This window comes from Microtus oregoni, unplaced genomic scaffold (assembly GCF_018167655.1).
Source record: "Microtus oregoni isolate MIOR12 unplaced genomic scaffold, Mior012 000006F_ref0000085, whole genome shotgun sequence".
Classification (NCBI taxonomy): Eukaryota; Metazoa; Chordata; class Mammalia; order Rodentia; family Cricetidae; genus Microtus; species Microtus oregoni.
Genome location: NW_024543065.1, coordinates 28,124,407 through 28,138,703, shown reverse-complemented (window position 1 = coordinate 28,138,703; position 14,297 = coordinate 28,124,407). Strand labels below are relative to the sequence as shown.

Genomic DNA, 14,297 nt, shown 5'->3' with positions numbered 1-14,297 from the left:
TTCTAAGTTCATCCCAGTACATACATAGCACACTGGAGATTAGCCTGTTCAACATAGACAGTGCTTCAAAAACACATAAATAAAAAAGGAAAACTCAGTTTATAGTAAGTTCCTGATACTTATCAATCAGGGCCTATTTTAGAGGACCCTTACTTACTGACCCAGTTGGAGAGGCCAAGTTTCACCCTCTCTAGTCAGTAAGCCTACCTCCTGAATGCTTGACAGCATTGGCAGGGCAGGGAGAGGGTGTTACAGAAAACCTCAACCAATTCCGTCTTTCAGGCACCTTTCCCACAGACCTCTGCCAGCGTCTTAGACTTTCATGGAGATGGGGCCTTGGTCAAATTGCTTCTCAGTTTCTATCACTCTGTGCATGTGTGCATGTGTGTCTGCTTGTGGGTGTATTTGTGTTGATGGACTGTTAGAAAGGAAGGTGCAGCCATCGTGATGCTTCATCCATAGAGATGCACGTGGGTGCGCATCTGGTGAAAATCCTAGGCAGTCTCCTTTCTGTGAACTGACACCACAGCTCAGAAAACACATCATTCCTCCACTGTATCACCAGCCTGTCTCCAAATGGCCCCAGTTGTCTCCAAATATTTTTTAAATACAAATTGGAATATCCGTGAGGAAGATCATAGTTTCCTTATGTTGCAGAGGATAAAACAGGATCTCAGAAATTATTTGCCAACTGCTGTTGACACATGACTCTGATGCCTGCGGTCTTGGAAGGCAGTTGGACATATTACTGCTGACTTGGAGAAGTCACTCAATTGGGGTACGCTTGCTCCTAAATGTCTCTTGAACATGGTACTTTTTACACGGGCACTATCGCAGGGCTCCAGGATGAAGAGACTAGATGAGATTGGTTCTCTCTCTGCTCTGGGTCTGTGAAACCCATTTCGTTTTTCAGAATGCTTGAGTATGATGTTCAAAGGAAAAATAGTCTAAGAAATTTTATATGAAGGTTGTTTTCAGCTTAAACCGTAACGAAAATTTGAAGTTGCCGGTCAGAACATCCTGAAATGACCTTGCGCTCCCTACCCTCTGCCTCCTTTCTCTGCGTCACTGCACCTTTTCAAAAGAACATTTGCCTGTAGTAACCACTCCAGTGACAAGGACAGGAGTACATTGAAAAATCAGAGTGGCAGGAGACAGCATGGGGAGGAAGAAACTCCTGGCGAGAGGGGGGAGGAGAAAGGAGAGCACCCCATAGCTAAGGAGCATCTTTGCTGAAAGTATCTGGAAAGAATGAAACAACCCCCTTCTGGGTTTGGAGACTTTCTCAAACGCTCTGCCGTTTAATGCTTCTTTAAAAAATACCTAGCAGACGGCGAGGAGAGACTGAGAAGCCAGCTGCTTGAGCTCCTGCACTGACCACATCACCAAAGCTCTTGAACCCCCTATTTCTTCTCTCCTGGCTGGCCTATGCCCCTACCATACCCTCCAGAAAGCCAGGGGATGCTCAGAATTGAAACAGCCCGGGCTCTGGGAATGACCTAAGCCGGCATTGTTGGGCCGGGGTGCCCAGGCTTTGGCACTGACCTGACTGGCTCGGGAGGGTTCCCGTCAGCACCTGTAATCTTCTAGGACAGGGAAAACACTATAATTTGTTGCAGCTTCCATTAATGGTCACACCTGCCTGCTGTGTCGAAACCCGGCTCCATCTTTCTCCTGGCTCAGCAGCTCCCTGCTTCTGCAGCAGCCCTGGGGAAACTGGGGGGTATTTCTTCCTCTTCTTATTCTTCTCCAGTCATTGGCTTTCCAGTTTGCACACACAGAAGTAAGTGCTCGCTCAGTGGATTGAACAAAGCCAGCGGAGGCATGATCGTATGAAAAACGGTGCCCCTAACATCATCACCATCGTAGCCAGTGTCCTTCTACCTCCTAAATGTACAAAACCCAGTCATTTCAGCTCCAAGTATTCCTAATCAGCTTTGTATTGACACAGAGAAAAGGCAGACATCGTGGAAGCGCAGCTAATACACTTTACACTAATTAGCTCTCAGCAGCCAGACATCTAAAGGATGGAGCAGACACTACTAACACCATCAAAGGCAGTGCATGGTCAGGAACCCCAGCCACTGCCCTCACCCCCGGGGCAGCACCATGCTGACTCCTACCAGCATAGATGACTTTGTCTTCAGTGTTTGACAAGAACCAAGGTCCATGTGTTAGGCGAGCGAAACAAAACTTCAATGTATTTAAAAAGACAGGACTCCAGTGTGCCCTGGGAAAGAGACAATCCAGGACCGGGAACGTGCAGTGGGTATGTCACACAGTCTTTCTCTTTCACCACTTCTGAAATGCACAGTAACGTTCTAGTCACGGTCACAGTGTGTCGAGTGACAGGAGAGTCCCAGGAACCTGTGGGGAAAGTTACAGGGGCGAACATGCACACAAGGCCATCACATCTCAAGGAAGGTGGGGACTTAGAGAAAGAATGGCTTTCTAGTTTTCAAAGGTCTTGTAGTGTGTATGCATACGTGTGTGTGTGAGTGTGTGTGTTCATGCCTTACAAGTTCCTTCATGAAAAACTTTCTGAAGTGGGATCTCACCGACCTCTTTCCTGTCTTCATGTAAGGGAGGGCAGACCCTGCCTTCTGTCTGGGGATCTGAGAAGTCAGGGCAGAAGTTGGTCTGGAAGATGAGGCTAGGGTGAGTGATGGCCAGCCAGAACCCTTAGATGCTCTGCTGACTGTGTCTCCTATAGCTCTTGGGTTGTTCAGGGGAATTAGTTTGTGAGCCCTCATTCAGAGGACTGAATCATCCAGAGCTGTTTTAGTTAGGGTTTCTGTTCCTGTGAAGAGACTCCATGACCACAGCAAGTCTTATAAAGGAAAACATTTAACTGGGGCTGGCTTACAGTTCAGACGTTTAGCCCATTATCATCATGGTGGACGGACATGGTGCCCTGAAGGCAGACGTGGTGCTGAGAAGGAGCTGAGAGTTCTCCATCTTGCACAGGCAACAGGAAGTAGAACTGAGATACTGGGTGTGGCTTGAGCATATATGAGACTTCAAAGCCCTCCTCCACAATGACACAACAAGGCCATGCCCGGTTTGAGCCTCAAGGGTTAGGCAGTTATCAGTTGCCATTGCAAAATCTCCAAGCAACACAGCTAAAGAGAGAGTTTCTTTCAGCTCACAGTTTCTGAGTTCTCAGTCCACAGTCACTTGGCTCTATTGCGTCTGGGCCAGGCTGAAGCCGAACATCCCGACGGGAGGTACACAGCAGAGGAACGTGCTCTCTTCATTGCCAACAAGAGACTGAGAAAGAGCCCACCTGTGCTAGCCTGGGCCCCTGGCCTGTGGGGTGGTGCCTCCCACATTCAGGACAGGTTTTCCAGTCTCACAGACACAGCCAGGGGGTCGCCCTGTTCAGTGCTTTTCAGTCCAGTGAAGTCAGCAGGCAGGTTGACCACGCCTCCAGCAGGTGTCAGGGTCTTTTGAGACAAAAAGACTGCATACTGACCTTCAGCACCGAATTATGCCTGCATCTTTTGTCTTTCCTGTTTATACGTGGAGCGTTCATTTCCTGAATTCATCTCTTTACTCATACCACCAGCTTCCTGCACAAGTCACATGCTTAGTATTATTTTGCAATGGACTGGCGATACTAAAACGTAAAGGGGCAGCGCTTTACACGGGTCGGCACTATCAGTGTGGATGAACGAGTGAGAGGCCGAGTCTTTGCTCAGGCTAGACCTTGATTAAGAGCAAATGGGAGCTAGTGCGGTATTAGGCAGGGGCAGCGCACAAGGAAGGGAGTAGCCTTACTGAGCCTTTAACTCCTGTTAGGGAGCTAAGGGTTTGTGTGTAGGGTAGGCTCCTGCTGAGTCACAGCTGAACAAACTCAGAGGTAATGGCCTCCCAGGTCACAAAGCCACGGAAGACACCCTGTTCCCTGACTGGCCTTGTCCACCATGCTGAATATCTTATTTACCCTTCTCCCTGCCTTTAAAATAGTTCCTTTTCTGAAATCATTTGACTCATTTTTACTTTGCTCTGGTTTGTAAACCAATTCTGGATGCAAAGGGACAAGAGGATAAATAGGAAACATTTTAACGAATATCATCATTTTGATTTTTTTTTATTTGTTTTGTTTCATTTGGTTCCTTTTCAGCACAGGGTTTCTCTGTGTAGCCCTGACTGTCCTGGAACTCTCTCTGTAGATCAGGCTGGTCTCAAACTCACAGAGATCTACCTGCCTCTGCCTCCTGAGTGCTGGGATTAAAGGCATGCGCCACCACTGCCCAGCTTCATGTTGAAATACATTCTTAGCAGAACTCATACTGTGAGAGTTCCTATGCTCTGTATGAGTATTTGCGATGATTGTGACCTCAACCATCATCACCCCCAAATTATCTGATAAGGATTTCCCACTGGGTTTTTAAAAGATTTGCTGATTAACTTCTTGGGTAGAAGTTTTTCTTTCATGTCTTGCAGAAGTGACTGAGTGCTCTCCCTCCAGTGTGTCTGGCTGTTGTTTAGAGGCCCTTGCTGCTGCATGGCTGTTCTTCCTAGGCAGATAACATTGGAAGCAGGGTCAACAGGGCAACCAGGCCACATTGACACTGGGAACTTCCTGCTTTAGATGGAAACCACAGACCTGTGGGAGTTTGCCTGCAGGGAGCTGTGACTGTCAGAGCTTGATAAAAACATATCTTAAAGATATTTAAAAAGAAGTAGAGCAGGAGGAGGGATGCATGCCTGTAAGCCCAGCACTTGGCCCATGGAGCAGAAGGAGAATTTGTGAAATGCTGTCTTGAAAAAAAAAAATAATAGGGCACAGAAGAGCTGGGAAGATGGGCAAATGGATAGAACGCTGCTGCACGAGTGTGAAGATGTGTGTCCTGATCTCTAGCCCCATGTAAAGCCAGGCTTGGTATCCCCTGCTGTAGCCCCAGCTCTGTGGGGCAGAGATAGGCAGATCTCCAGGGCTTGCTCAACAGCCAGCCTAGCTAAATTGAGCTCCAGCGTCAGTAAGATTCCCTGTCTCAAAAAAATAATGTGGAAAACTGAGTGTGTAGGCAGAAGTTTCTGTCCCACCCAGCCCCATTGCCATACAGCCCCAAAGAAACACACAGAGGCATATATATTAATGATAAATTGTTTGGCCTGTTAGCTCAGGCTTATTACTAACTAGTTCTTACTACTTAAATTCACCCATAATTCTTGTCTATGTCTAGACACATGGCTTGGTGCCTTGTCTCAGTAAGGCGTTCGCATCTTGCTTCCTCTGTATCTAGCTTGTGACTATATCTGGCTTGTGACTCTGTCTTGCCTCTACCCAGAATTCTCTTAGTCTTAATCCCTGTCTATACTTCCTGCCTGGCTACTGGCTAATCAGAGTTTTATTAAACTAATATGAGTGATAAATCTTTACAGTGTACGAGAGCATATCCCTCAGCAACTGAGGAAGACACCTTGAGCTTGACCTCTGACCTCCTTGTGTCCTCACATGGGTGAATGTCCTCAGGCACACATATGTGCTCACACACACACACACACACACACACACAAGCGCACACACATGCACACACACACACACACACACACACACACACACGGAGACAAGCAAAAACTCCTTAAAGGGGTTGGAATTTTGACAATACTGTTAATTTTCTGGAGGGTATCTGCATCAGAATTCTTGAGACATAAAAGGAAGCATTTTTATATAAGAAGTATAATATAAATTTTTTATGCTTTGTCATTCTTTAAAAATGAATCAAAAATTTAGGTATCCTTACAACATGCTTTTGTGGAGTCCATGGTGTGTTCAGTGCTTAGAGTACGCATCAGTGCCCAATAAATGCCAATAAATGTTTTTCTTTTTGTTTTCTTTTATAAAAAGGGTTTTTCTCTGTAGCTCGGGCTGTGTCCAAACTTGAATCCTCCTGCCTCAGTGTCCCAAGTGCTCATTAACAGAGCTGAGTTTCCACATGTAGTCCAACAAGCATTTTCTGAACTAAACTGCCCACAACCCTGTTGTGGGATCTCTACACATTGCACTAAGATACATTCACTGTGATTGGTGTAAGAAAAGCTGAACGGCTAATAGGTAGGCAGGAGGTATAGGTGGGATTTCCAGGAGAGAAAAGAAGAGGAGGAGAATCTAGGTTCACAGGAGACACCAGGGGATGTGGAGAGGAAACAGGAGGTGCAAGATGGAAGAGAGAACACTATGTGATAGAACATAGATTAATATAAACGGGTTAATTTAAGTTGTAAGAGCTAGTTAGGAACAAGCCTAAGCTATAGGCCAAACTTTCATAATTAATAATAATAAGTATCTGTGTTGTTATTTGGGAGATGGCTGGCAGGACAGAAAAAGATTCGTTGCACAACACATTGCAAAGCATGCTGAATGCATTGTATTTACCATTACAGTCTCTTGCACAGATAGCTGTTTGCTAGAACAGGTAACTTGGATTTTATAAATCAAATATGTTAAGCTGTGTAGCAGTACTGTCCATAGGATACACTGGTAAAACCAAAAAGTGTATGTGTGTGTGTATTTATGTGTGTATCTGTGTATGTGTGAGTGTATCTGTATGTATATGTCTGTTTATATGTGTGTACATGTGTGTGCATGTCTGCATGCATGTATGTGTGTACTCGTGTGTGTATGTGTGTGGATGTCTATTTATATACATATGTATATGTAAGTCCAAGTGTGTGTATGTGTGCGTGTATGTTTGTGTACATATGATGTTAAGTAAGATGGGCCAATGAGATGGTAGACCCAGAGGCTACAGTGCAGTCAAGCACTGGCTAGCAGAGGCAGGGTCAGCTCCAGGGTGGCGATGGTAAGTCTTATTTGAGACACAGAGACTCATGCCAGTGTTCAAAACTCTCTTTGCAGAAGCCCAGAGCTCCAGCATCTCCCGCCACAGAGGAGGATGCCCGCCTCTCCTTCCCTAAACCTCCACCGGACCCCGCCAAGATAAGAAGAATAAGCGGTGCACGCGCACGCTTCTACAGGGCTGCGTCCCAGGGAACGCTCCTGCCTGACAGAGCCCATGCTGTCGCCCACTGTAAGGCTGTGTGACATCCTGCAGACTCAGACAGGCATCCTGCTTGAATTTGCACAGAAAAGCTATTTTTTTATATAATTTTTCCTGACTTTGTTAATATTGGCCACATAGTAGCTAAGAAAATGATTTATGTATTTCTCTCCGGTGATGTGTAAAGAATATCTAAATTCACTACGTTGAAACACAAACATTACTCTCGTAAGAAGAGAATATTAGAGTAGGTGTTTTCAAATGAATGGCTGACATAGAAAAAAGAAATAATTTTTAGGGTAGAGTTTTTGTTTTATTTTGGTTTGGTTTTGGGTTTGGGTTTTCAAGACAGAATTTCTTTGTGTAGCTTTGGAGCCTGACCTAGAATTCGTTCTGTAAACCAGGCTGGCCTTACAGAGATCCTCCTCCCTCTGCCTCTGAAGGACTGGGATTAAAGATATGCACCACCTCCATCTGGCCTAGGGTAGAGTTTTTAAAACGTTGTTCATTTCATTAGAAATTAATGTGAATTGGGCACTGAAGTGGCTCAGTGGGTAAAAGTCCCTCCCACCTAGCCTGTCAACCTGGGTCTGATCCCCGGAACCCAAGTGGTGACAGGAGAGAACCGACTCCCGATGGTTGTCCTCTGACCTCCACACCTGTGCCCTGACCCCCTGAGTGTGTGCACGCACCGTAAATACATCAAAATATAAAAAAATAGTTCAAAGAAATGAGTGAGGATTGTGAGTCTCGTGCTGCTCGCCAGCGCCAGCTTTAATTGCTTTCTGGTCCTTGTGAAGATGTGGGCTTGAGTTGAATGGGACTTTTGTTCTTGCTATACCAGCGCTGGCTGTGTGTCGAGACCCGCAAGTGGAGGACAAAGATGCCACCATGTAAGGAGTGTAGCAGGTGGATCAGACTCTCCCCAGGCACACTGCAGGCTCCCAAGGGCAGGGATGGGAGGAAGGATTGGTGGGATGGCAAGAAATCTGGTAGATAACTCTAACATTGAAAGAAGGAAGTAGAACAGAAGAAGTAATGAGAGCCCTCAGGATCTGCAGGGTGCAGGCCAAGGACTGGGTCAAAAGATTCCAGCTGTTGAGTGAGTGCAGTCTGCTGTAAGCTGTTTCTTATGGCCCCTGCTCAGCAGGGTAGAGAGCTGTTTCATCCTAAGTGGATTGAACCGGGCCTTCCTCGTTAGGGACCCATAAAGAGGGGTTGGACCACCATGATCCAGGTGGTCAAAAGCATCCATCTGCGCTACACACTTCCATCTGAGCATCCGATTTGTTTGGATTGGAATCTTTTCTTTTCATTGCCAACATGTAGATGGTAGCAGGATGGAGGAGGAGGAGCCAGGTTTATGTCTTCCTGTAAAAAAAAAAAAAAAAAAAAAAAAAAAAACCAGATCTGGAGGAACTATGTCTTCCGTAGGAGAATGGTTGGAGCTCAGTGGTGTCGAGATAGCCTGGGATAAGATCAGCAGGTCCCATGTGACCCCGGCTCATGTCAGATATTTCCCCATTGGTGGTGGTTATAGAGGGAGAGGTAAAATCTGTGAGGAAGGGTGGGGGCGGGCATCATACCAGGGTGCCATAACCAAGTAGATCATGTATTTGGCAGCTTGATGTCCCCCTTTGTCTCTGTTCTGAGACAGTCACTCAGTCTGTTACTGCTTGAGCTTCTTACGGAGTGCAGTGTACCGTTCTAGGCCAGCAAGGCCTGTCCTCAGAGCATCCTCAGTTAGGGATGGTAGAGGAATGATGTTAGAACAAAGGAGTGAGACCGAGCAGTCCTCCCAGACTGCGAGGAGGATAAAAGCATAGCAGGGAAGGGAGTGACTGCACTTTCTTCAGCTCAGGGGCTGGGTGAAGGTGCCTTGAATGGCACTGAGGCAGCCATGAGCAAGCTGTGGTCAGAGTGTCCATGGTGAAAGGACAGGCAGACAGAGAGGCCCTATCCGGGGGTGAGCTCAGGAGCAGAAGATGGTCAGCCATGGGGAAGGTGGGGGAGCTGGGGATGGAGGGCCATGAAGATCCTGGGAATGATGACAGTGGCCCTGACTTGATTTTGCCTGCCTCAAATGGTCAGGACAACAATCAGGACAGCGACAACACGGCCTCTGGTTTTAGCTGAACAGCGCATCTCAGCTGTAGCTGCATGAAAGCATCAACTGGGTGGGGAACTTGAGGCTAAAGTATAGAAATGATCCCCAAAATATAGTCTTTCCGGGCACTCGTCCCGTCATCCTGCTTCTTGGGTCCAGGGTCAGGTCGTCAGACCAGAAGGGATGGGTAACAGCAAAAGGAAATGCCTTGCCAAGATGAGAAGGGTCTCGGGAGCTCGGGGTGTCTTCCAAATGAACATGTCTGCACCTGAGTTCACTGCTCACGTCTTCCTGCTGGTGTGAAGGGGACCAGGGAGAGAAGCCTTCCCACTGTCCTTGTCCTCAGTGCTTTCCCCTCCCTGCTTCCTGCCCCGCCCTGCTCTGCATCCCAGGCCCTGGCTTGAAGGCCTCAGTGGCCCAGTCCCTGGCTGGAAGCCAGCGCCTCCCAACACACTGCGGTGGGTCTTCCTTCCAGCTCTTTACCTGTTCTGTTTGGCCGCAGCCCATATCTTTGACTTCTGTATCTACACTCAGGAAATAATGACAATAAGAAGCCATTGTCATTTAAAAGCGCATATCAATTTTTAAAAATGAACTGGAACTGCCCCAGCCTGGAATCCCTGTCATTTATGCAGGAGCAATATTCTCTATTGTCTAGAAAAGGTGCTTTGTAGGGTCCCTGAGGCCCCAAAGCCATCTGAGCCTGGAGACCTCAGGTGTGCCTTTCCCTGGGTGTGAAGTCTTTCGTAACTGACACCCCATGGGTGGAGCTTGGGTGTGATGACTTAGAATTCTTGGGTTGAGCCTAGGGAAGGGACAGCGTCTTATGTGGTCACCCTCATAGGTACACTTAGTGTAGAAGGCAGGTTTGACTCTAGAAGTGGTGAACAATAGCTGACTCCTCCCATCCCCCACCCCCAGTTATCCAAACCAGAGGCCCCAGGGCAGACGCCACTGTATCCCAGTCCCTGTCACATTTTCCATCACCAAGCCCATGGACCGAGTCTGTATCCTTCTTTTCTGCCACTCCCAAAACCTTTTCCACCTCTTGCCTCACCCCTGCCCCTCTCCCTTTAGATTTGTCCTTAGCCCTTCAGGGGGTTGCAGGATTTCAACACAAGATCTTGGGAAGTGTCAGCAGGGCGGGGAGATGCCAAGATCCTCGTGACTGGTGCTGCCAGCAGACACCCTACCCCTTTAAGCCCGAGGACCATGAGACTTGTGCAGAGTCTGTGTCCCATTGAGCATTAAGAGGCTCCGAAGGGAACACATCAGATAGCATCACCCCTGGTTCAAATCCTTCAGAGGACCTCTGTGCCTCCAAGAACGATGATCACACTGAGTTCCAGAAAATTCCAGAGGATGCTGCTGGTGAAGCTTTAATAGCAGTTCCATGGAAAAGTTCCAGAGTTCAGGCAAGTCAGGGAGGCACTGCGCATCCTGCTGCTGTGTTTTCTAGAGTGGGGAGAGAGCTATTCTGGACAGGACAGAAAGCCAGACGTGGCCCATTCACTCTGTGTTCCTCCACTTGACCAGGCCGTGGAACCTCTCAAGAACTCAGCTGGGCAAATACTAGCTGTTCTAGAAGGCAGAAACCCTTTTTCATAAAGGCCTGGACAGTAAATATTTTAGGTCCTGATGGTCCATTTCATCTCTGTCCAATATATTCAACTCTGCCACTATAGTGTGGAAGTAGCCATTGCTGATTTATGACTACTGATTTTCATACCTTAATACATCATTGTTCCCTCGGTTTCCCCCCCACCCCACCCATCCAAAATTATAAAATACCATCTTTATTTAGCAAGGTATTATAATACACGAGACGGAGCATATTTCCTGGCTTCTGCTTAAGGGACTGGAGTCCCAATTCCTTTGCAAGCACAGCTGTTGTGATCTGGCTCTCGCCTAATACATCCCAGGCCCTTGCCTGTCTTCCTGCATCCTAGGAGCTACGAACCTCGAAGCCTGTCCACCAGAAACCCACATCTCTCTGCTAGGCCCGGCCCGCTCAGAGTTTCCACAGCTTCCTTAAGCAGTATCGCCAGCACCCCTTCCAGCCCCAACAGTGCACCCCAGGAGCCAAGCGTTCATTCAGGAACCCCTTCCAGCCCCAACAGTGCACCTCAGGAGGTGCCATTGTATTATTTGCTGGACTCAGTGCAAAAGACAAATTTGGAGAACTTTGTTTAAAAATCAACAGTTTCAAGGTGACAACAGCAGAACACAATACTGTTGTGGTCTCCTCTGGACGATCAGTGACCGTAGGTCACGTGGGCAGCACCTGCCACGTAGTGTTCCTTCATAGGTATATTAGTGAGTGAAGAAAATGCAGGAGCAAGAGTGAGGGACTGAAGTGGTTGATAATCTAAACCGTGTGCCTGGTAAATTGGAAGCACGGCTGGTTACGTTGGTGTAGTAGATAGGCACAGGCCAGAGGATGGGCTCTTGGCTTCCGGGAGTAGCACTGCCCTCAAGTTCTGAGTGAGCCAACACCATACGCGTCACAGTACAGAGCCCTACCAATTCATTCTTACCCTGTGCCTGATATGGAGGTGGCTGGAGAAGGTGGGGGAATTGAGAGAGATGAACACCACTCAGCAGATGCTCAGGTGGTTGCCCTTGAACCGAGTCCAATGGACTTGAAGTCAAAGCCCTGAGTCAGGGAGCTGTAGCTGGTGCCCTGGAGGCTCCATTCTGGCTCTGATGCCCATGGGTCACTTAACATCAGTTTTCAGGTCTTCATTTCCTCGTTTCAACCAACCTTTGCCGCTCCTATGACTTCCAATGGCGATGTTGGAAAGCAGGGGCAGGTGGAGAGGGGCTTCGGTCGTCATTCACTTGCCTTGTTTGCTGATTTCTAAGTAAGTACAGAAAAACTCGGAAGTGTTTTCCTACGTGAAGCTCGCTTCTTCCCAACCCTCACCCACTCAGGGAGATTTATCCTCGCCTCCCTTTTGACATGGACTCGGCTGGGGCAGGTGGATGACAAGCTACTCCTGACGTCTGGTTGCTGATAGGGAAGTTACGTTTTTGGTATAAGATTCTGTGTTCCTAGGCTCGGCATGTGTTCCGTCTTGGAGGTGGGCTGAGATTTTGCTAGCCTATCTGACCCTCTTCAGGAAGCCTTCTCAGTGGGTCATGTTTGCACCGCCCTGGGACCTGGGACCCTGGGACCTGGGACCTGGGACCTGGGACCCTGGGACCCTGAGGCTGGCCCTCCTCCTCCAGGCTTGTCTACAGTTCTTCTTCCACCACCCTGGGCACTCCCATGCCTCCGAGCCCCTGCACAAGCTGGTCACCCTGCTCCAAACTCTCATGGGTGTTCTCTCATGGGTGTGGGTGTTCACCTTCCTTCCCTAACACTCTCCATCCCCCATTAAAGCTGCTTTCGGTCTCCTTCTCTGTCCCCTTCGGCCATTTCCACTTCTCTTCTGCTTGTCGCTTGCCCTTATTAAACACACTGTGCACTCTGTGACTGTGTGCTCCTTATAAAAAGGCCCAAGTGAGTCCTGTGCATAAAGAAGCCTCCACCGCTGATGTACCGCTTGCCTTGGTACGCTATTAATTATATTAGTGATTTTGTTGTTTGGTTGTTTGCTTGGTTTTATTTGGTTTTTTGAGATAGAGTTTCTCTGTGTAACAGCTCTGGCTGTATTTTGGGTTTTTTGACACTAAATCTCTTGTAAGCTAGGCTGGCCTAGAACTTACTATGTTGTAAAGGCTTTGGACTTCTTAACTTCTTCCCTCTCCCTCCCGATTGGCTGAGATTACAGGTGTCTGGGAGTCATAAACTTAAGTGCCTATGTTTTCTTTCAAGTAGACATCAAGCCAGTAGAGTTAATATCCTGTTCATATCTTATCCACAGAAACGATGGTGCCAAGACTAAAATTGTAGTAGAGTATTTATTATGTTCAGAGAGCTCTTGACCATAAAATCTCCAGACTTGATTACAAGTCATGGGTAACTTTTATACAAATCCATAGACTACAAAAAAAAAAAAAAGCATTAGAAGGCAGCAATTCCTGAAGTAAGAAATGTGCTGAGAAAACATCTCCTTGCTATTTCAGCAGAGACCACGGAGGAATCCAAGGAGACTGTTACCGTGGGGACGTCTACATCAAAAATAAATGGGACCTATTTAACGGCGTCACATTCCACGGGCCATTTAGAGAGTCGTCCAGTCCAACTTACTTATGACCAAGGTTTCAGAGAAACCAAAGAGCAAGAAGCGTTCGAGAAACCATGTCCACCGTCTTACCTCCAAAGCCGAGGGTCAGTATTCTCTGCTGTGGATTTTAGGGGGAGGGTAGCTGTTGTCAGTCAACTGGCTCTGTCTGGTGCAGACTGATTTGTTTTAGCCCTCTTCTATAGGCGTGGTTTTTAGTTAATGCATGATAGGAGTGGGCTTTTTCACCTCATGGTTGAATAGGGTTGGCTTTCCCTTATTCCCAGTTCATCCTTGAAACCCTGCTATGTGTAGCAGCTGGGATGCTGCACCCTAGGGCTGTCAGATGAAGGTGAAGTTGGATGGTTTCAGCTAGTCCCCGAGTGACAGATGAGCAAGAAAGGTTTCTGTCTCTGTAGTATTTGGGGTTCTTGCTGGGCCTGGGGTCCCCCCTGACCACCTTTTGCTTTAGTCCACTGCTGTAAATTCCACAAGAGCAGGCACTTGTGTTACTCTCCAGTGGACACTGGTTTAAATATATTTATTGTACTAACTAGTGGCTAACACAGGAACACCCCGAGGGATGGGTTTTCCCCTCATACTTGAACGTTGTGAAGTGGATTTTATGTATCATTCTTAGATAGGGCTTCCCAGAAGCTCTTTTCTACCACACTGAGGGGTAGTGGAGGGAGAAGCCTTGTGTGGGCTTCATGCCCATTCCTTCCACGGTGATTTACTAAAACCTTAGGTCTAGAGGTCGGAGGAGCAGAGAGAACAGAGGACAGGCCGTGTCCCAGCCCTGGTCAGTACTGATACTAAGATAAGCAGGCTTACTCAGTTAAAGATCCCCCCCCCTTTTTTTTTTCTAGAACTTTCCATTGGATCATCATGGACAAATGCCCAGTTCAAATTTGTTTAACAAGATTAAATTCCACTGGCCGTTTTAGGCCCCGAGTCCTTGTTCCTCTCATTTTAGATTCTGGATCTGATGCTGGCTCTTCCACACAGACC

The 14,297-nt window shown here is 47.5% G+C and overlaps 1 protein-coding gene across 3 annotated transcripts in view; it reads left to right on the top strand.

Moving 5' to 3' along the window:
- The window catches only part of Armc2 (armadillo repeat containing 2), a 109,615-nt gene that overhangs the window by 13,491 nt on the left and 81,827 nt on the right, over positions 1 to 14,297 (top strand). For all 3 annotated transcript variants that reach the window (XM_041654012.1, XM_041654011.1, XM_041654014.1), the window contains exons 4-5: positions 6,869 to 7,040; positions 13,189 to 13,393. In XM_041654012.1, coding sequence (XP_041509946.1) covers positions 6,869 to 7,040; positions 13,189 to 13,393 — 377 coding nt within the window. The remainder of the gene's footprint in view (positions 1 to 6,868; positions 7,041 to 13,188; positions 13,394 to 14,297) is intronic.